General features: G+C 47.4%; 1 protein-coding gene across 1 annotated transcript in view; it reads right to left on the minus strand.

The window, feature by feature from the left end:
• The window catches only part of TAMALIN (trafficking regulator and scaffold protein tamalin), a 50,359-nt gene that overhangs the window by 22,873 nt on the left and 5,848 nt on the right, over positions 1-21,638 (minus strand). Inside the window, exons 2-3 of the mRNA XM_086963784.1 lie at positions 5,301-5,350; positions 130-184 (exon numbers count right to left, since the gene is read on the minus strand). Coding sequence (XP_086819910.1) covers positions 130-184; positions 5,301-5,350 — 105 coding nt within the window. The remainder of the gene's footprint in view (positions 1-129; positions 185-5,300; positions 5,351-21,638) is intronic.

The raw sequence follows: 21,638 nt of genomic DNA on the forward strand, positions 1-21,638 counted from the left end.
TGGCACGCTCGACATTTACTAGAGCGCTAATGAAATGAACCGGGCCCCACCTATAATATGGTGAACCCGCTTCCAGCCCGGCCCAGTTCCTGAACCTCCCTAAGAGGAACGGGCAAGGACAACACTCACCTGAATCTCAAACCCAAAGGTCTCGTCGTCCTTCCGCTCCAGGGTGATAACTCTCCTGAAAAGCAAACAAAGGCTTGTTAGCAAACCAGACAAGGGCCCCCGGCCGCGACGTAAATGGATTAATCCTGGTTCAGCGATAACATGATCGCTCGAGCGCAAACACATCCAAATCCTCCTCGAAACTGGGGTGGCGAGGGGGGGGGGGGGGGGGGGGGTCTCACCTGCAGGGGTATGATCCGCCGGGCGTTAACCAACAGGCGTTATTACCCGGGCTTCAGCCGGTCGAGGTTTTGGCCAACAAACGCTTGCAGGCCGAGCTACTAGTGCCGGCGCTTGTTTCTGAAGCCAGGACCGGGCGGGGTAGGGGGTAAGTTACAGATATGGGTTCTCGAAGTTTATTTCTGGTAACATACTCTAATTTTTGTAGTGTATATTTTTCAACATTTGTTTTACTTTTTGTTTTCTTTTTTTAAACTTGTAATCTACTTTTTTTGTAGACCAGCTCGCCCACATTTTCAACCGATAGATACAGTTATTGACGATACAAGGAACAAAGACTGGAGCAGACAAGCCCTGGCAAGAGTTGTGGCCCACTTGCAAGCAAGAGTGAGAGTTAAAGGTTTCTCTTGTTCGTGTGTCACGAAGGGCGTTATTTCTCCTGTTCCCGGGTCACAAGGGGCAGTTACTGGACTCTCGCTCCCAAGAGGGTTGTCATGTCTCCTCCTTGTGCGTAAAGATGGACATTTGTTCTCCTGTGCCTATGTGCACAAGTGAAGCCCACGACCCGTGTGGCCTTGCTTCTAGAAGTGTGGACTAGAGCGTTCCAGTTATGCATTTGTCCGGGCTCTTTGCCGTAATGGCCTATATGTCCCATTCGGAAGCATCCTTCCCGACACTGTATTGTGGGGTATTACCTTGCGCAGGGTCTCGAAAAAGCACAATTTTGCCTTCATTACCAAATGGAGTAGTTGTCCCAGTACATTAATAGTGAACTACAACATTCCTGCTGGCTCATTTGTTAGTCAAGGTTACCATGGCAAAATATGTGGGCCTGGCGTGATTTGTTAGTTCTCCTCCTCATGTAGTTTATTAGATAAACACAGTTTCCAATGTAGTAATGTTTTATATGCGCAATATATATCCGTAGATGCGCCAATGCCAAGACTGGGTAGAAATGGTTGCCCTTTAGACCGAGATTCAGTAGGAGTGGGTGAGTAGGTGCCCCGGATACCAAGGCAGGAGGCAAGTGCATTGGGACACATGCTAAGAATACGTGCCCTACGGACGGAGGGCGGGTGCACAGGCACCTAGCCGCTCACTCACAGCCATGGTCAAGGCAGCTTTAGAGAAGTGTGGCTCAATGGTTAGAGCGGCAGACCCTGATGCAGAGGTCTGGCCCGGGACCAGGGTTCAATTCCCTGCATCGGCGGGTCTTGGGCTCAAAATTCCACGGACCTGATAATTCTCGCCTCGGTGCCTATTCCAATCATGGAGTCCCACTCTGCAACTCTGGGCAATAGCTTGCTTAATCTCCACAACGGCCCCCACAACGCTAAGGATGCCTGGCCTCCACCTTGGGGGTGCCCAGGATTGGACGCCTCACAGGGAAAGCCAGGATGGGTTCCACAGCGGTATTCGTACAAGCGCCTTGAGACCCTTGTGGGCGAGTAGTGCGCTATACAAGTATCAATTTATAAGGTGGTCCTGGGGCCCGAGGAAGACTAAGCAAACATGCCTTTGTGGCAGAGGCTGGGTAGGCTGGATTGGCATGGGGACCAAATGCAAGGGTAAGGGCCATGAGAATAGGGACAGGGGAGTGACACTACCCTGCCTCGATCTTTGTGGCATGTCGAGTCTGGGATGTAGGTAGGGAAGGAGGGCAATCCTTGGGACCCAGGCAGGGAACGAAAGACTGCCATGATGACAGAACGTGTTGGTGCCCTAGGGACAGAGGCAGACAGGGTAAAGTAGGACAGTTGCCCTGGGGGCCGAGGGTAGGCCCTTGAACTCTGGGGCTAACGGGATAGAGGTGCTCACCTTAGAAACCAAGAGTAGGCATGCGAGTCCTGGGCATTGAAGAGGGGGTAGGAGCGGCTGCTTTACGGTCAGAGGCAGCGTATGGATGTGGTCTTGGGGACAGCAGCAATTTAGGAGGTTCTTCCTCGGAAGACACACAGACTATGAAGTCTCACCCTGGGAACAGGGTCACTGTATGTGGGGTTCTTGCAGAGGGAGGGAAGGCCCACACTCTCTTGGGTCAGAGGCGGAGCAGGAGGGATTTACCTGTGGACAAATTGCCCTGCAAAAGGAGGCAGTTTATAGGTAACCCTGAAAGAGATGCGGGGGGGGGGCAGAGACAGTGTGCAGGAAACTCTACAGACAGAAAATACACTGTCCACAATTAACAGATGCGCTGCAACAGCATCATTGGTAACATCGGATGATCTGCAGCACTGGTAAGGTATTAACCCACCTGAATAGAACAGCACAGCTGCAAACCCTGTAACCAAGATCCATAGATTTGTACTTCCATCCCTTGGAGAAATGCGTCAACGGTACATACGAGCCTAATCATCCATATTGCTTCAAGCTCTACATGTGTTGATGTACATACCCCTGAAGTTTGGTCCTGAAGAAGCCACCGAAACGTGCTTGGATCGTTTAGATCCATTGGATGCTAACCAACAGGGTTACAATAAGATAAAAGACACAAGCAGTTAAAAATGTTGGATTATGCATAAAGTCCAGGGTCGCATGTTTTTAATGTGATGCTAGGTAGGATTCTGAAGGTATGAATGCTCGATTGTGTGATGCGAGGGACTATATTTTCTTGGATGAATCACATAACATGACCATCTATTGTGCTAAATACTGAAAGCTACACAATTAGGTAATTGTCGTATTCATGCATTCTAATTAACTCTGGAGTCAAATATATGTTTTTGCTAACCAAATTTCGAATGAGGTTCGGGAAAATGTAAAGTAGAAGAAATGCAGGTGGTGGGGGCCTTTCTGGTTTACATTTACAGGCACGTGCCTGGGAGCGGCGACAGGGTAAGAGGGGTCGGCCAGGGGTCAGCCCCTGCTCCGCCGTTATGGCTTCACGCCCTCCGTTAGCAGGGATTGAAAAGATTACGCCGTTTCCGACGGTTGCGGAGGAGGGCGGGGCTTGAGCGGGAAGCGGCTCCGGCTCCACGAGGCAGATGTTCGGCAGGAGCGGGTGGCGCCAGGTCGCCCACTCATCTATCAATTATTTACCAGGGGAGCCGCTCGCCATGGGTGTGGTGCCATCCCGGCACCTGCTGCTCACCCACCTGCTCACCATCCAGCCCCTCCCCTGCCTGCCATCCTGGTCTTTTAGTACAGCGCTCTGACACCTTAGTTGGCGCTATATAAAATGGCATTCAAGAAATAAATAAATGCTAGTCTGTCCCTACACACGCGGCTCTCATCACTCAGGTGGAAAGTGAACACTACGTACCGTGAGCCCGCGGATGATGCCCCTACGGTGCCCATTCCCGGGGCCCCAAGACTGCCACCGTTCCGGGGGTGGGGGGGAGGGGGGGGATGGGGGGGGGGGGGGGAGGGGGCATCTCCCCTATTGTAAGGTGAACTCCCAGCCCCCAATCCCAGGAAGCTGCATGCTTTCATTGGCACAGGTGCCAAACGCTCCTTCACCCATCTGAAGGTGCCAAGGAGGTCTTAGCGCAACTTCCGTTATGCCAGGGCGATCTTGTATAATTTTGCATAGCAGTCTACCCATGATACACATTTTTGTGCAACTTTTATCCGCAGGAGACTGGTTCGAGTAGAACATTTCTCAAATCTCACCGCGACATTTTCTCCTAGAAGCAGTCTTGTGCAGTATCTTGCGTGGCTTTTTTTTTGTGAGAAGCATATTTTCCCTGAGAAGCAATGTATGATATTGGTGAAAAGTACTTTGTACAAAACGCTAAATCTTACACACAAAAAAACGCATATGTCGTGATTATTTTGGGGGAATTTTCCTCAAAATGTTTTTTTTAAGACAGCTCCAACTTTGAAGCTGTTAAATGGCAGATAATAGTGACTCCTGTCCTTTTATGATCACAAAAACTATTGCGGTCCAGATCACTCCAAATCACAAGGAAACCCAGTTTCCAGTCTTTCACTTTAAGTTTCAACAAATCCTTATTTCTGGAAGGTCACAGCCCATGGGGTCAGCAAGACTAAAACAATAGCTTAAGGGAAAGAGACCGAAAAGGAGAATCCCTTAAGAGGAAGCCCTACAAAATGTAAAAAATGCGCGCAGCCAATCAAGGTGAAAAAGTTATAATTGAAAATGATGTACACAAATAGGAATCCTTCACAGAACTCACGTCGGGTGGCAACTGGGCTGCAGCACTTAGTTATAGATCCTGATAAAATGGGACAATAAACTTTCAAAATACAATATCTGCTTTCCAAACCCAATAGAAGTGCATTGTGAAGTCGTTTATGATTAAAATATGTATACACAACATTGTAGCAATTTAAAGGCGTGGCTTCAAACCCCCCAATTCCCAAGTTATATTAATTCCCAAGTTATATTAAAATACAATAGAATCCAACCATAATCTCAGCCGAACTCGTCGGACAAGCGTCATCACCCAACTCAATATTATTTACTATCAGTTGTAAATTAAATTTAAATTACACCTGCAAAGTTTTTGCATAGGTTTACAGTCAACAAAATGTTGCGGCTTTTGCGAGGTGCATGCTTCCAACATGTTTAACATATCAATCTTCCGCTAGAAAGGAGGTTTGAAAACGTAACTGGGATTTCATTTTTTTGTTGTTGCACAACATAATTGTGCATATTTTTCCTTTTAATGTGCACTTTGAAAACTTTGTGAATCTTGAGATGTTTTGAAGAAAACCTCACAAAAGTCTGCAGAGGATGATTCACAACTTTGCATATCCACATGTCATCATCTCTCAGGAGGGTGCGAGGCTGAGCCTTCAAACTCCAACCTGCCAGTTACAGAAATATATCTGCAGTAAGTGTATTAACCCACCATGCGTCACACTGGGATTGAGCACCACGCCTCTCTCCCCCCCTCCCCCCACTCGCTCCCCATGGGCCCAGCGAGCAGGTTCATTAACCAACTGAGCTTTAACTCCATTCAATAACGAGTGGTTGGGGTGTTTACCTGTGGCCCTCAGGAGACTCACTGAGCGACTTGCATCTGGAAGAAGAACCCTGGGGGAGAGGGAAACAAAACAAAAAACATTAGACGCCGATGATGAGCAAAACAGACGATCCAAAGTCGCCACAGCCCTGTACATAGACTGAGCTCCCACCCCAACACTTTCCTGCTACATGCGAGTAGGAAAGGCTCCACGTCACCATGATACTATTCTAACAGGAGTGCAGTCTGGGACCTGTAGTCTTAATTACTTTCCATTGAACCAACTGGACTTGCAAAGGTGGTAAGAATGAGCAGCAAAACAAAGGCAGAGGAGTGGAGAGGTGGGTCCCTGTGAGATGTTCATGGCTGTAAGGTGCAGCCTGGTTAGAGTTACCCATCCAACCTTTTACTTTACTCAATAGAGAGAGGTTAATGAGCCCCCACCCCAGCGTACCCACAAAAAGAAGACTTTTTATCACCCAATTGCATGCGGTGAGCTGGTTCAAAGAACACGTTACACATAAAATTTCACATACACCCAACAAAGCACGGACGCAACACATAGTTGACTGTTCCACTACACCAACTATTGACAGTAATCATGACACAGATTACAGCCAAGTATGTTAGAACATTTTACATACACCCACCTCCATGGATATGCTTTATGATCTAACACATGACCTCAAAATATGGTAGTTCGTTTTTGAAAGAAAACACAAAACATAGTTTAATAGGTAAATCCTCCCTCATGAAAGTTCAACACAACTGAGTCGTGCACAGTCTCCGAGACAATGTAGGATCTGTAAACAAGAGCCATACAGCAACATCTTGCCACACAAACGTTATGAACCAGCTCCATGAAGAAAATAAATGGCCTCTCGCCAGCTAACATGACCACTTGTGGCCTCCCTGCAATCGAACACAGTGATCAATCTTTACATAACAGGCACACCAAGCACTAAAGATGCATCAGCACTCAGTATCCAACTGAGACGCAGGTCTGCAAACACCCCGTGATCCGAGCCCACACGAATGACAGACGAGCACCAAACAAAGACTGATGACACAACTGATAACCCAGATACGATTGGTAGATGCTTTGGAAGTCTTGTTCACTCATTCGTGTGGCATTCTGCATAAGTGACATCCTCCTCATATCTCCCCCCACGCCCTTCGTAGCTGGGGTCCAGATCTAATCTAGCTCAAGACATTTCTTCCTATTTTGCCCCACAGAGACTCTGAGAATCACCCCCTCACCTAGAGGGGTACCCACTCCTGTCTTGGCTGAAGTAGGACACCTGTCCAGCAAGCCAATGACAGAATAAACACTGGATCCGTCAGGTCTGTAAGCTGAAGAGCCCACACCTAGACAGGTCAGGGCCTGGCCGCTTTTCCCTGCCGGCACCAAGAGGAAAGTTCTGTCTGGCCGGATCCATCTTGTCTGCCAGCCTGAGAGATAGCTTGTGTGTGGACCAGAAGCACCTCCAACACAATAACACATGGGATGGAATGTCAGTGACCTGGGCCGGCATTAGGGCAGTGCGACCAAACTGGGTGCGGACCTGTGAAGGGGGGCGCTGTGTTTAGCAATAACTTAGGATTGTAGAAATGAGGAACACTTTTGCCGGGTGTTTGTGAGAGAATCAGGAGGCGGTCATGGGTGCTCCAAACATGATTGTTGCACTAGGCGCCACCAGCGTTAAAGCCTTCCCCATCAGTGACCACACATGGAATCATCAGGATGAGAATATTAAGGAGCAGCAGGAACCACAGCAGCAATGGGAGCATGAAGCAGTATCTGGAACCGTCAGGCTCAGGATCTCAAGAAGTAGCAGGAACGCCAGGACAGTATCTAGAAGGCTTAACCGTACAAATCTGGGCAGGTAAGGGGACAATGTTAAATATAATCATTTTAAAAGACTGCTTGGCTCTCGATCATGCCTCACGTGTGCTGTGGCTCAAGTACATCGAAGAGAGCTTAACAAGCAAGGGGAGAGGAGATCACTTTAATAACCCGGAACGAACAACCAAGAGAGACTTGAACCATATAAAGGCAGCCTTTTATGTGCAGCGGGCCTTGGCAGGGGAAGAACAGGAGCTCATGAAGCCTAGTGTACGTCGCTTTGTCATGATAAAAACATCCCAGATGGCAGAGCTGTACCTACTGGGATTCATAAACTCATACGATAGATTTCTGCTGAAGAGGTTTCAGTTTGACCCTTTTCACCTCATCCTTGCCCACCCCAGGGGTCAGAGTAAGGGCCAAATTTTGCATCCCTGTGGCTGTAATGGTCAATCTCCACAGGACACAATTAATTTTATGATGTTTTGCAAATTTTATGACACTCCTAGAATGTCCTTCCTAATTCAGATTCTGAAAATGGCTAATTTTAGGCAAGTGGGCCCAGCTTTTATTTTTTTTTACAAATGCCGACAGGTAGCACTGTTTTTTATGTACTCAACTTTTTAAAATCTGCTATCAGGCTCAGGTCTAGTTGTGATTAACCAGATTACTTCCGTTATGCCTTTCATGGTATCATGTATTATAGAAGATCTTGCTCTTCTGTATGTCATATTCTCAGAGCTGTGTTTTACTGTATTGATCTTTATTAAATTGTTGTATCGGTATAGTATGCGTGATATTGGAGCCATTGAATCTTTGCATTTCCAATGTCACAAGTTATTTTTAAAAGCGGGCTGATCCCTGTGAGGATTGTTTTTTTTTTTTAATCAGACATTATAATAATATATTTTAACATGTGCTTTCATGGTTTTAATATCTGAAACCGAATAAAGATTATTTGAATTGATTAACTGTACAGTCACACGCACCAAGGTGTGTTCTGCACATATTCCCAATATCAAGAGGTGCTTGGCACATTGGGCTCAGTAATATATGTTATCCACGTCTATAGGACTCGTATAGTACTCAACACAAAGTGTACAAGAGCGTGCAAACGGTTCTGCTTCTACTGCAAGAGGAACACAAATTGCTTGACTGTATATTGTGCTTTGAATTCACAAATGTTCTAAGTATGTGGTGGCAAAACCGAGCACAACATGAGTGCAGCTAAAGGAAGAAAGTTACTTTGTGCTTTTTTTTATATATATATATACATAATGCGTAACTCCACTAACCAAATTATATGAAATCATGGAGAAATTCACAGAAAAGGGAGCAGAAAACGGAGGAATTACCATAAAAGTGAGCATTTTAATGATTTCTGGAAAGCAGTGGGCTAATTACTGAGAAAAGTTTTTTTCTGGAGCCCCAGGGCAGATGGCGGGTGACTGGGCTAAGATTGTTTAAATCAAAGGAGCTTATCACTGGTGTCCAGGGGAGGAACTTAATTACTAGATACAAAACTGAGAGCCAAGTGGACCCCCTTTACCACTCGACCCTTGGAGTAACAAAGTCGAGCACTAAAAATAGGTGGTGTGTGGTTAGTTTCAGAACTCAAACTAACAAGTCAATAATGCAATGTCTATCCATCGCTTAATCTTTTGAAAAGAAAAAAGTACTTTACTTCAATCTCACACAATAGCGTAACACTGTACATAAATAGTTCAGAAGGAATAAGGTGTGTAATAGATTTACAGAAGGAGGCAGCCTGGGCTTCGCCTTTGGACCACCTTGCATGCTACTTGCTGCCACTATCTAACCATGAGTCCCTCGGTCACCCCACTGTAGTTTGTTAAAAGTCCTGGGATATGGGGTACATATGACAGGGATCAGTTTCGGTTAAAGTCCGCCTTCGCTGTTGTAGTGATGCCGGATCAGCTCCACCGCATTCTGGCTTCACTGTGGAGCACAGTACGTCTCACTGTTAAGTGGTTCATGAGGCTGACAGCGGTCATTTAGACCATGCACCTCACGGGGGTGCGCTACTAAGCCCCTAGTAAGCAGGAACGCCTCCGGCTAGCCATTGTAGGTCTTGTATACATGGTGTCTGCATGAGCCCCATAAAAACAGCTCTGGAGTCCGGGTTCTCACACCTCGGTGAATCTTGCCGTTTGGGAAATCTTCCTCGATCATATACTCAAAGACCACCGGCACCACCCACACAGCGAGGTGTCCAGCTCCGAGAAATTCTTTGCTCTGTGCATTCGCTTCCCATTAATGCAGCTCTCCTCTGGCACTTTGGCTTGACTCTTTCTTGGAATGCAATCAGAATCCTCCCAGCACATTACACATCATACACTTTCCATCGATTGAGATGAAGACAATTCTCTTAACTGGTATGTGACCTTGGTCAGGCAGGAATGTAATTCAAATTGTGTCATCCAGGTCCGGCATCTCAGGATGACCTGGGTGCCATCAGCATGAGTATAATGTTAGGCCTTCCGCACAGATAAAGTTGCATCTGTACCGGTGAGGCACATGTTCACCACCTGGTGTATCTTGCCACTGATTGACAGATGTTTAGGGTTAACCAACTCAACAAAACCCATTTTGTTGGTCTAAAAAAAAGGATGAGTGAATCCGCGGACATTCTAACCTTGGACCACAGGGCAAATAGATTACTGAAGTAAATGCATTAGGCCAGGGAACCAGCTGAGGTGGCAGAGAGGCCCCAGTTAAAGGTTAAGCAGTAATTCATTCAATCACTGACAAATATAATACATCTGACAAAGAAAACCACAACATTAACCGCTAAATTAGGCAGAGACATGCTAACCCCTTCGGGCTGTATGGTCTGATTTAGCCCGATGGACTAAACGAAGAACCAAGAAGGCGCACTATCCCTCACTTCAGAGAGCAGCAGTTCTCTTAGAGGCACAGTAGGTTTATGGCCCTACTGCGACCCTTTCCGGACAGCAGCAGGTGCAGAGGCAAGCTTGCAAAGACTGGATACCCAAGGAGAGGCATGCAGTGGGGTGTGATCTTTTACGCAAGGGCAGAAAAGATGCAGCAGTACCGTAACTTCTGGGACCTTCTTTGGGATTTACAAGACAGCCGTGCAGTCTCAGCAGAAACTGACACTACAACCGGAATAGGGGACGAGTTGCCCTGGGTTTATCTGACGTTCTTGGTTGTTAGTTGGTTGGTCCGACAAATGGTAGAAAGATCTACATGAAGCAAACGACTTTTTATTTGGCTAAAATGTGAGTAAAAGGAGGAGGACTGCAGGACGCTGGAAGCCCCCTTCTATTGGTTTGGGCGGAAAAAAACGGAAGAGGTGCAAAAGGAAACCTGGCCTTTCAGTGCCCGTGAGGGATTATAGAAGGGCTATAGTACTTGACCACACAACAGGACTTGTTCATGGGCTTTTTTTCCCACTTCTACATGGGACTTTATTAAACATGAATGCGTCGCTCCCAACAGGGAGGCCATTGTTTGCTTCCAAGCGTGCGCGTGCAGTCGGAGGCGCGGGGCACACGGGGGTCGGGGCGCCGGCCGGGCTGGCCTTGCCTCCTCGAGGTGGGCGGCTCACGTTCTGCCCGGACACCAGAGCACGCGGGAAAGAATGCAAAACATCTGTGAGAAACGCGCGTATGACGTCAGCATGGACGCGTCTATTGTGGCTCTAGGCCGGGCTTCGCCCACCAGGCTGGCATAAGCAGATACTGCTGGCTTTCACTGAATTTCTAAGGAACAAGAGAGGAATGGCCCCCTCAAAAGGCCAGCCTGCAGCCCTAGAAGGTTCTGGTCTTGCTATTATACTTACACATTACACCCTGGGCTACTTATCCTATTCAACCAGCCAGGGTTCGAAGAAAAATACACACAGTCCAAAGTTCGGCCCTGAGATGCATGGGCAGCGGTGTCACTGCTCCCTCCGAGCAGAGGGCTACTGTCAGCAGGTGTGAATCAAGCCTACCTTAAGGCCTACTCCACAGAAAGCATCAATTCCTACATCACTCGCCTCTTCGAAACAGACTAGCATCAAACCCCAAAGTCTCCAATGAAGTGGTGTGGTAAAATGTTGGAACCCACGCCACTGAGACAACTGGCTGAGTGCATCAACCACACACTGGGGGCCCAGACACCCTGAGCCCTCTCAAAACCTTTAGCTGTGAAATGGACCAGGCAGCTGGAAACGGGGTGGGGGGGGGGGGGGGGGAAATAGTTGCTCCTTTGTAGGAAGAATGACGGTGTGGAGGTTGGGCATCGGCCTCTGTGGAATAATCCACCACAGACATTGCAGAGATAGAATTTGCTTTACAAACATATGTCACAGCACAGAAACACCATACAATGACGGAAATCAAGCTCAGCAGGCAGATATCTCAAACCAAGGTCAGGCATAAACAGCCTGGGGCAAACCATTGAAATCCTGGGCAATTCAACAGGTCCTATTATACAAGGCTTAGAATCTGCTTGAAAGGGACAAGGTGGGTAAATAGGTGTAAGTGGGATGTAGAAGTGTGGAAAGGTGCTGTATGCACCTTGAAAACGATAAGAAGGTGGCTTCCACTGCAGACCGTAAACAGATTATTGGAGCAGCCATCAAATTCCATTTGTGTTGAACGAATTTTTAGGGAAATTGTACTGACCAATACTTTCTTTACAGCCATAGTTTTAGCTTTTCCTGTGTGCTCAACTTCCCAACAACCATGAAGATGCTAAAATATTTTAGAAACGCAACTCCGGAATTGAATAAAAACCGGATTTGATAATTGCGCCCTGAAATACACTATTTGTCTCTTTTTCAAAATGTTCTTGGATGAAAAACTCCACAGATCCACTACAGGGAAAGTGGGCCTGCCTGCCTAGCTGCATTTTGGGTACAAAAGGGGGTGGTGATGGACGGAGCATCTGAACCAATCAAACACTCAGTCAACAGATCTGGGTTTAATTCATCACCGTTCTTTAGCCCACTCTGCCACCCCAGTTCAGACATGGCCATATGCAAATCAGTCTGACCCGGTGCCTCATGGGAACAGTCCAGGCCGAACTGCCAAGCCATGCCTTCCCTGGACCGGAAACAAGCTTCCTAGGACCGGTTTCTGGCATTACAGCAGTCTTCAGCCAGGCTTGCTTGAATCCAGTGGCAAAGTGAGCAAGGGACTCACGTCTGAGCATACCCTGCCAACTTATGGCGAACAAAGCGGTACAAAAGGGGTTGGTGATGGACGGAGCATCTGAACCAATCAAACACTCACACCCAGTCAACAGATCTGGGTTTAATCCATCACCGTTCTTTAGCCCACTCTGCCACCCCAGTTCAGACATGGCCATATGTAAATCAGTCTGACCCTGTGCCTCATGGGAACAGTCCAGCCCGAACTGCCAATGCCAGAAACCGGTCCTAGGAAGCTTGTTTCGGGTCCAGGGAAGGCATGGCTTGGCAGTTCGGGCTGGACTGTTCCCATGAGGCACAGGGTCAGACTGATTTACATATGGCCATGTCTGAACTGGGGTGGCAGAGTGGGCTAAAGAACGGTGATGGATTAAACCCAGATCTGTTGACTTGGTGTGAGTGTTTGATTGGTTCAGATGCTCCGTCCATCACCACCCCCTTTTGTATAGCTGCATTTTGGAGCAGCAGCTAACAACTCACCACTAACAAGGTTCACCACCACTTCTGCTTATTTCTTAGGTTTCCATAGTACTTCAAAAAGGACAACAGAAGATAAGCCGGTGATATACATTAGATAAAAATTTAAGAAGCAAGTACACAATGTGTTTTAAAGATCTAATAATATATTTTATATTACACACTTATATAGTGGAGAAGTGAACAGAAGAGGGAAGCCGACACCGCTACCACACTATTTGCAACACTAACAATAAATACTATGAGGACAATACTTGCAAATTTGCCTCCAGTGTTACTGCAGATAAACTTGATGGTGTGTTGCGACAGTTCATGTTTTTTTTTTTCCTTTTGCTTTGCTCTGAAGAGACAACATTCAACCACATGCAAACCAGGCTAGCCGCCCATAAAAAAGAAAAGCCCTTTGCCAACTCAAACTGCGAGGCCACATCCTCTTGGCTCAGAATAAAGAGTAACCCCAAACATGTGCCTGTCTCTTTGGGCTTCTTCAGAGAGGTGTTGCTCCATTCCTTGTGCACACTGAGAACGGAGCACACCTCAAGTAACTTATCACTCAGGGTTACAATTCAAACAACTACGTTGTGGTAGGCATACTTGCAACTTTGTTTTGTGAGATAGTGGAAACATAACCCCTAGAGCTGCAGTCTCAAACTTCTCTATAAGCCAGTTATTAACAAAAAAAGACCACGTCAGTGACGCTAGCCACATGTGCCAAAGTGAGTGCGGGCTGTCAAGACGAAGTTGGAGAAATAGAAGATGGAGTACAGACAATAGAAAGCCAAGACAAGGAGGCCAAGAGATGACCATAGAGTACCTGGTGACGCCTGAAAAGAGAAATGAAACTTTGGATGCCGGTGAAGAAGCTTGCATATCAGGGGCAGGGCTTACTGGGGTTCCACAGAAGGCTGGTGTCATCCAGTGCTGCATGTGATGCTGGGGCATGAAACGCGACCCAGCAAGGCTTAGTTCAAAAAGAGCAGTTTCCACTCGAGAAATCCAAAAAAAATTCTTGTGGGACTGTCCTGGTGGTGGGAAAACAGCATTTGAAAAACTGGCTACACAGGGGGATTGAGAGTAAAGTCATTGAGCTTGGTGAAAATTGTATCTTGCTCTTTCCAGATTTAGCTGTTGAATCTTAAGAAAGAGGTCGTCCATGGAAGTGAGTAAGGACATGAATGCCGCGGACGGATGGACAATCTAGATGGGCTTCCCCATAAAGCTCAATGTAGTCCTCCAGGAAGAGGTGTGCTTTCTCTGCCAAAGACTTCTTAAAAAGGTATAGCTTGGTTGCAAGAAGAGCTTTGTGGCTTGCCGTAGCAATTTTATGTTGGCTCATGAGGCGAAATTAAGGGGAATTGTAATTTCCATGGGTGCTCCATAAAAGAGGTTCTCCTCCGGAGAGGAGGGTGGTGTGGATTATGGGTACTGTGCTACTGTCTATCAGTTTTGGCTTTTGAGTACTTTTTCTGCTTTCCCTTTGCTTTCCTTTTCCTTATATTGGCTATCAAGGAAGCCACAGCGACTCACACTGAATTTGCTTTCATTGAAACCTACATGCACTGCTCCATTTCGGTTTAATCCAGTGACACATAGCTGTTACTTGCATTTATTGGACAATGAATATCTGTGTAAGTTGATATTACTGAGCATACGTTTTAGATATGGTTCTGCAGCTATTTATTGAACCAGGGGTTAGATGCTGTGTGTGTGTTTTTTTTTAATAAAAAGTTTGAAGCAATGGAATATTTCAGGGTTATGCAGGTGTTAGCAGTGAATCTGTACAGCCACAAAATGGAAGCAATGTACAGTCCTTCCACTTAGATGCAATCTCATGGAACCGGTAAACAACGTTTATAACTAAACTTTTTGTCCGCATACAATCACAACGTGGTCGTTACAATGACCGCGTTGTGATTCCGCATACCATTACTTCGCAAGTCGGAACGACTTGCGGAGGGAGGGGGTTAATATCCAACACCTTCCCTACTGTCCGCACTGACTGGAGTTTGAATAGTAAATTATAATATTCCAACATCCAGCGCCCCCCCCTACGCAAGTCGATAAGGAGGCATATTCCATGGAACGACTAAACATGCAAGTGTTAACCAAACGTGATTGCTACAGTGCGGATTATCTAGTGTGTCTTGGAGCCGTTGACAGTCTGATATACTCTACGCCTCATTCTCAGAAAGATGAAAGGCTAAATTGCCCGCCAGGATACAAACCGGCGACACAGACGTCAAACTCGGATCCCTGCAGTGGATGCTTTAATCCAGGAACAATGGGACCAGGCTACGTGTATATTTCTGATTCTGGTTACACAATAAACGCGACCAAGAGGGGCAAGCATCGAATGTTTGCTCTTTAGGGCCCGCGCTGGGTGGAGCGGTTTTGGTCCAGGATGGGTCAGGCCTTCTTGCAGGGCCAGGTTTGTTCCTGTCCTTTCTATGTACAACTCCTTGTAGAGACCAGCAAAAGGACGTCTATGCACTGACTGGGCAGCGTACCTGTCCCTTCACGTGCAGACGTGGGTTAGGGCAGTTTTCCGTGGTGGGCACAGACTTCCTTCTGCAGGGGTGGGCTAGAGGAGTTCCCTGCGGCGGGCACCATACCTGCCCCACCTGTGACTGAGGATGGCGAGTGGGGCCCCTGCTGTAAATATAGTAGTAGCGTCGCCTTCCTCTTCATGGGGTGGGTCCGAGGGTTCCCTGCAGTTGGACCGTACCTGCTCCCACCCTGCACTGAGATAAGGGGGAGGGGCGGGTCCACCATCCCTTGAAGGTGTTGGTTCGTTCCCGAGTGCGGAGCCTGTACCCTTACCCCCCCCCCCCCCCCCTGCTGTGATTTGAGACCAGGACCCCCTCCCTGTTCTGGGGTGGGTGCGGGGAGTTCCTGTTGTGGGCACGGTACCCATGGGTGGGCCAGGCTGCCGACAGTTGGCTCTAATCCCCTCACAACAATAATTACCGTTGGCTCCTCGGGGCTCGCGCACCTGCACAGTTCCAACATGGCTGCCAAGGCGTCCCATCGGAAGGGGTGGGTGGGGGTGGAGGGGCCCTTAGGGTTAGGGTGCCTGCTTAGCAAGGAGAGCTGGCTGCTGAAAGAGGGTGCATTGTGAGCCACAGCGCCCCCAAGATGAACAGTCGCTCGAGCTCTAAAGGTGCAGCACAGCACACCCCACACCCGGCGGCCTCGAAGGAGGCCCCTTGCAAGGGGCCATCGGTGGGTCAAGGCTGGGAGGGGGGTGCTGTGGAAGGGACCCTGGCAGGGGGGGTGGCTCCTCGGGCTCTGAAGGGCCCTGGCGGTACTGGATAGCACAGGACGGACTAGTCGAGGTGGCTGGAGTGGGGGCGGCGGGTGGAGGGAATGAACGGGTAGGGTCGCATGAGGGTCTCAGCAGTTTCATAGAAATAGGAACCCTGTAGTAAAATGATGCGGCGCGGTGTCAACGTCTGACATCTCCTGCTGAAAACAAGATTTGCCTAAAAGAGGCGGCAGATGGTTTGTGCAAGTACACATGGAGTCCGTCCCTCCCCCAGTGGAGGGCTGGGGCATCTGTGCAGTAAGAGTGCGTGGCAGGGGGGCAGCCGCGAAGGAGGAAAACAAGGCGCAGCAAATTTAAGCCCGAAAACGTTACTCCTGAAACGTTCATTCCCCTTCAGACCTATGGAAGATTTCCCCAAAGTTTGGACAACGTTTAGAAATAAAAGTTGCGCCCTTTCTATTCTTGATGACAGATCGGAATATCGTCCGGGCCCCAGATGGACGAAGCTGTGCCTCACACGGAGCACAGCTGAAGGCCGAATGCCTCTCTGCGCACCACAGAAGACACGGCGAGAAAGGGGGGCGATGGGATTCGTTACCGCACAGACTGTCAATTGGAACAACTGCGCATTTTAGGAATATTCGGCCTCGATGGGACATTCAGCCGAATCAGAGACTGGGAAACAGTCGAGAGAGATGGGCCCAAGTGCAGCCGATCTGCTTGAGCGAGATCCGACCCATGCCAAGCGCTATATAAATGCAATTACAATACAATATTTTGTGACAGTGAGCCCGCAGACTGCAAGCAGGGGCGGCGAAGCATCGGTGCAGCAGGAGGCCTGGGCTCGCTAATGAATAATAACATCTGTAATCCTTAAATATAAATTAAACATTATTTTACTACAGCTCTAGTTGCCACAGCCTTGCGACGCATCGACTTCATTGTGCTGGGAAATAAGTGTTTTATAGAAAAAATATCTCCTGATGAACTGCACGTGCTGAATAATAACAAGTTGACCTATGCCCCACTGCACACGGTTTTGTTTACTCATTTTAACAGGCCTTCACCTCCTTCATATACCTTTGTAATTTATATAGTCTCAAGCCCTAACAACTTTGTAAATAATAAGGGCTTTGGTATGTTTTCCAATCGACGCTTGGTTGATTCCTGCCTTGTATCCTCACCCCTTTTGTATAGAGAGCTTTGAACCCCTTTTGGGTGACGTTGACCCTTCACAAAGCAACAAATGAATAAATAAGCCCGCATTGGGCGAATGGGCGGCCCGAAAAGAACCTTCCAGACCGTTCCGAGGTTTCCATCTTGGACCAGTGTCTAGGCGCTGTGTAGAGTCACTAGCGTGATTGCGTAACGCACTACGACGCCCCTCTCTCCCTTGCAGGATGTGACAGGGGCCACTTAGTCTCCTGCATTATAGACCTTTTCATATGCCTTTGGGTGAATAGGGGTACAAAAGGGGGTGGTGATGGACGGAGCATCTGAACCAATCAAACACTCACACCCAGTCAAAAGATCTGGGTTTAATCCATCACCGTTCTTTAGCCCACTCTGCCACCCCAGTTCAGATATGGCTATATGCAAATCAGTCTGACCCTGTGCCTCATGGGAACAGTCCAGCCCGAACTGCCAAGCCATGCCTTCCCTGGACCGGAAACAAGCTTCCGAGGACCGGTTTCTGGCATCCCAGCCGTCTTTAGCCCGGCTTGCTTGAATCCAGTGGCAAAGTGAGCAAGGGACTCACGTCTGAGCATACCCTGGGTGAATAGGGGGCATCTTTGAAAGGTATAGGGACTCCTGGATAATTGGGGCCTCCCCTGTGCTGCAGAGGCCTGCGTTATGCCCCGACTGGCGCAAAGGCGTTTACCATGAGGCGCGGGGTTTGAAGAGTGTAGCCAGCAGGAAGCATACCCATCGGCCGAAAGCAGCTCCTGGGGGGCCTCCTAGCATGTTAGTCACATATTGGAGCACTGGTGGGTGTAGGAACAGGATTCTGCCTTTGCCTTCTGTTGTGCGAAGGCGTGTGTTGCGTCTTGACCAGTTTTGTGCTCAGGCTCATACTCTAGTCTAATATGTGGTGCACAAGTGCTTTGTTCCGCTGAGTGCAGCCTCCTGTTTGATATGTGTTGTGATACGTCGCGAGGCGTCTGTACAGGCGTGTGCTGACTTGAGCAAGGTGATGCCTACCTAAGGAGGCAGAATTGCACCAGAGGCAGATTACAAACTTAACAGGACAAAGGCCTGTACTGTCTGAAGTGTAGACAGGAGGTTTGGAGAATTCCCATATTCCTCTTCATTTTCAGATATTTGTAAACTCATCAAATGTTCATTTCAATCAAAAGTGTCCACCATAGGATGGCAAGACTGGAAAATACCATATTCTTAAAATGCCACATATTAAGTATAGATTTGCATATGGCTGGGTCTAAACTGGGATGGCACGGTGAGCAAAAGAACAATGGATTTAACCCAGATCTCTTTTGCTTTCTCGCCCTAAGTGCACAGAGTATGCCCTGATGTGGGTCCCGAGCTCCAGGATCCAGATGATTCAAGCTGTCCTGGCTGATGAGAGGTGACACTGACACCGGTGCCAGCATGCTGGTTTCTGGTCCAGGGAGGACCCGGCTTGGCAGTTTTGCATGGACTGTTGCCACAGGCAGCAGGGTCAAAACTTATTTTTATATGGCTGGGTCCAAACTGAGGTGGCATGGTGAACAAAAAAAACAATGTATTTAACCCCGATCTCTTAACTAGGGCGTGTGGTAAATTTGTTCCGCATTCCATCCATCATTTGTGTGTCTTCTACAGATTAAATAATGGCACACCTTTACATCAAAGGTATGCCTGTAAACTCCTCTCATAATCAATGTACCATGAATCGATAAACAGCAAGGTCACATCCTCCACCGTACAAGATTCTGGATGAGCAACACCTGCTTGAATCGTGGCAGCATATTTTAGGATCATATGGACGTTCAAGGCAAGCGTTACTCTTATCCTCTTGATCCCCAAGAGCCGGACATCTAGAGACACACAGGGGCACTCACTGATACCCAGAATGGTCAACATTCTTCTGAGCCTCTTGCTCGGATTCTCCACTCTTGTGGCTTGCACCATCCTGGATATGCGGAGTTTCTTCTCCTACTTAATGGAGGTGTGGGTGACACTGTGTCATAACTTCTAGTGTGTGTTGCCGCTAAAAAAAAAAAAAAAAAAAAAAAAAAAAAAAAAAAAAAAAAAAAAAAAAAGAAGAACGGCACAAGCTGGCTCAGGTGAACATGAAAAAGATAAATATCACGATATTTGTGAAAGAAAGGGCCGCTAGGAAACCATATTCTTGACCCCCACAACCTGTTTCATGCCCTTCCCACTCTAAAGGTGGTTACACATACTGGTCTCTCTCCAGTTTCTCAACAAGTGAGCAAACACAAAACCCCAAGGAAACTTTGGTATTACACAAGAGGGTGCAGATGCATTATTTGGCCCTTCTATAAGAAGGCTTGTGCCTTCGCAAAACATACAGTGGTGCGATCCCCAGGAGGCTATATCTATTTTCTATGGCGGTGAGGCTCTATGCAAATTTAGGAACACCTTTGACTTTGTGACGTCCTTGTATAACAGATGTGGGGTCAAAAGCAATCAATCTGATGGGTGGCACACAGATAATGCCCCACATAAGAGGTGGCATGCAGTCAGTGCACCCCGTGGAGAACCTCATGTTTTCCCAAGATACTTGCAACAGTGTGCATGCGCTTGAACCATGCAGCGTTAGAAGACACAAACACCACAAAGTCCAAGTAACCAGCTGATGAGAAGAGCTAGACTAGCCTGGTACATCTCTTAAGTAGTTCAAACCGTTCGTCACTAATTGCGCCACTAGAAACAGGCACAAGCTAAACACAGGAAAAAAAATCTTGTGCCATCTCCGAGGGACCAGCACTAGCCTAGTTTTTAATATTTCAAGCTGAAAAAAAAATATGACTGCTTTGAACATATTGTTATGGGTCGAAGTTCAGTTTCTAGTGCTTAGCTGCTTCTATAGACGAAAGCGGCACAGTGACAGATTACAACAATCATTGGCATAGCCAACAGGTCTAGCCTTTGGGACCTTATAAGTGTTTAGCCACGCAACACTTGATGTTGCACCAATGATATTGTGCTGGATAACTAAACACTTATAAGGTCCCAAAGGCGAGACCTATTGGCTATTCCAATGCTTGTCTGAATTTTCACTGCATAAATTAGATACATAACACTGGTTGGTTGTATTGAAAAATCGCAATAAAATGTGACATAAAAAAAGTCAGCTCAAGTGCAGAGGGTGTTCTGGCGGTGGGGTGGGGGTGGGGGGGGGTGAAGGGAGTGCTCCGCTGTTAACCACTATGAGGCGCCTGTGTGGCAGCCTCTGGGGAGGTTACAGCTGAGTGGAATACAGTGGTATATGCTGTACCAAACACTTGAGCTTTCCACGGATCATTGTTTGGGTTTGGTACTGTCAGGGTGTCTTTTTATTGTATTACATACACAAGCCTGGAGGAGAGTGACACCACCACCAAGAGTTAAAAATGAATCCACATTTTTATGATGCATGGAGACCTGGCAGATTAGGGACCCATGCATTTCCTTCAACACCTCTTGGATGACTAAGCACTGTTGTGGTCTGGGGAGCAGTCATTGAGTTATCGATGCAGCTCTCTAGAATCTTTATAAGTTGGAATCAGGAAAAACAACGGATTTTTCAGAAAGCTCTGAAATTGTATTTGTAGTTCTTCAGATACCTCCTTGCTCTCGCGTACTCCTGGACACAACGCCAAGAGGCAGCTACGTCTACAGCAGGCACTATATCCGATCACCCCTCTCTGTTGGCTTGTGTTGTCAGCCCTTCCTGCGGGTGTGCCATTTCTGTCCAGCAGGCAGTTCAAGGGCGTCTGCTGTAGCCCTACACCATCCACACAAACACTACAGTTCGTGAGCCATGGAGTCCCTCCAAAATGGTTCACATTAATGTGCGTCAGGTCTTGAAACTAACGAGACGAACGACATCATTCACTGGTCAGCCTTGCACATGTCCGAGGCAAGCACTGCTGCGGGTGAGCAAGACTGATGAGAAATGCATGTAGCTCTAAAAACCTCAAAGTAAAGGAGGGAAGTGCACCTACATAAATGAATGTATATCTTGAAATTTTCAGAGTAGAGTTTAGTGGCACTTGTAATATGTTTAATTTGCTCAAACGAAGGAGATTTTTGTTGTGTAAATGTTGGTTTTACGAATGTGTGCACCAGAAAGTAAAAAGATAAAGTTTTGGAGTTACATTGTTTTACTTGCCAAGTCACTGCCTTGCAAAGATGATGCATCTGCTGGACATCTAGCAAGTACTGTACTGTTTGGACGGATAGATTTTGATGTGTGCCAGGCTCAGGTGAAAGTGTTGGATTTTATTTCGATGTACCAAGAGTTGGAAATTCTCAAATCTGAACAAGAGGTAGAAGCCCAGGAGTGGTGGGTGCGTGCTAAAAGGAATTAAAAAAAAAAAAAAAAAGCCAGGCGAAGCACTCGTGCTCGCCCGGAAGTGG

The sequence above is a fragment of the Lissotriton vulgaris genome, chromosome 1_1 (genome assembly GCF_964263255.1).
Source record: "Lissotriton vulgaris chromosome 1_1, aLisVul1.2, whole genome shotgun sequence".
In the NCBI taxonomy this organism is placed as follows: Eukaryota; Metazoa; Chordata; class Amphibia; order Caudata; family Salamandridae; genus Lissotriton; species Lissotriton vulgaris.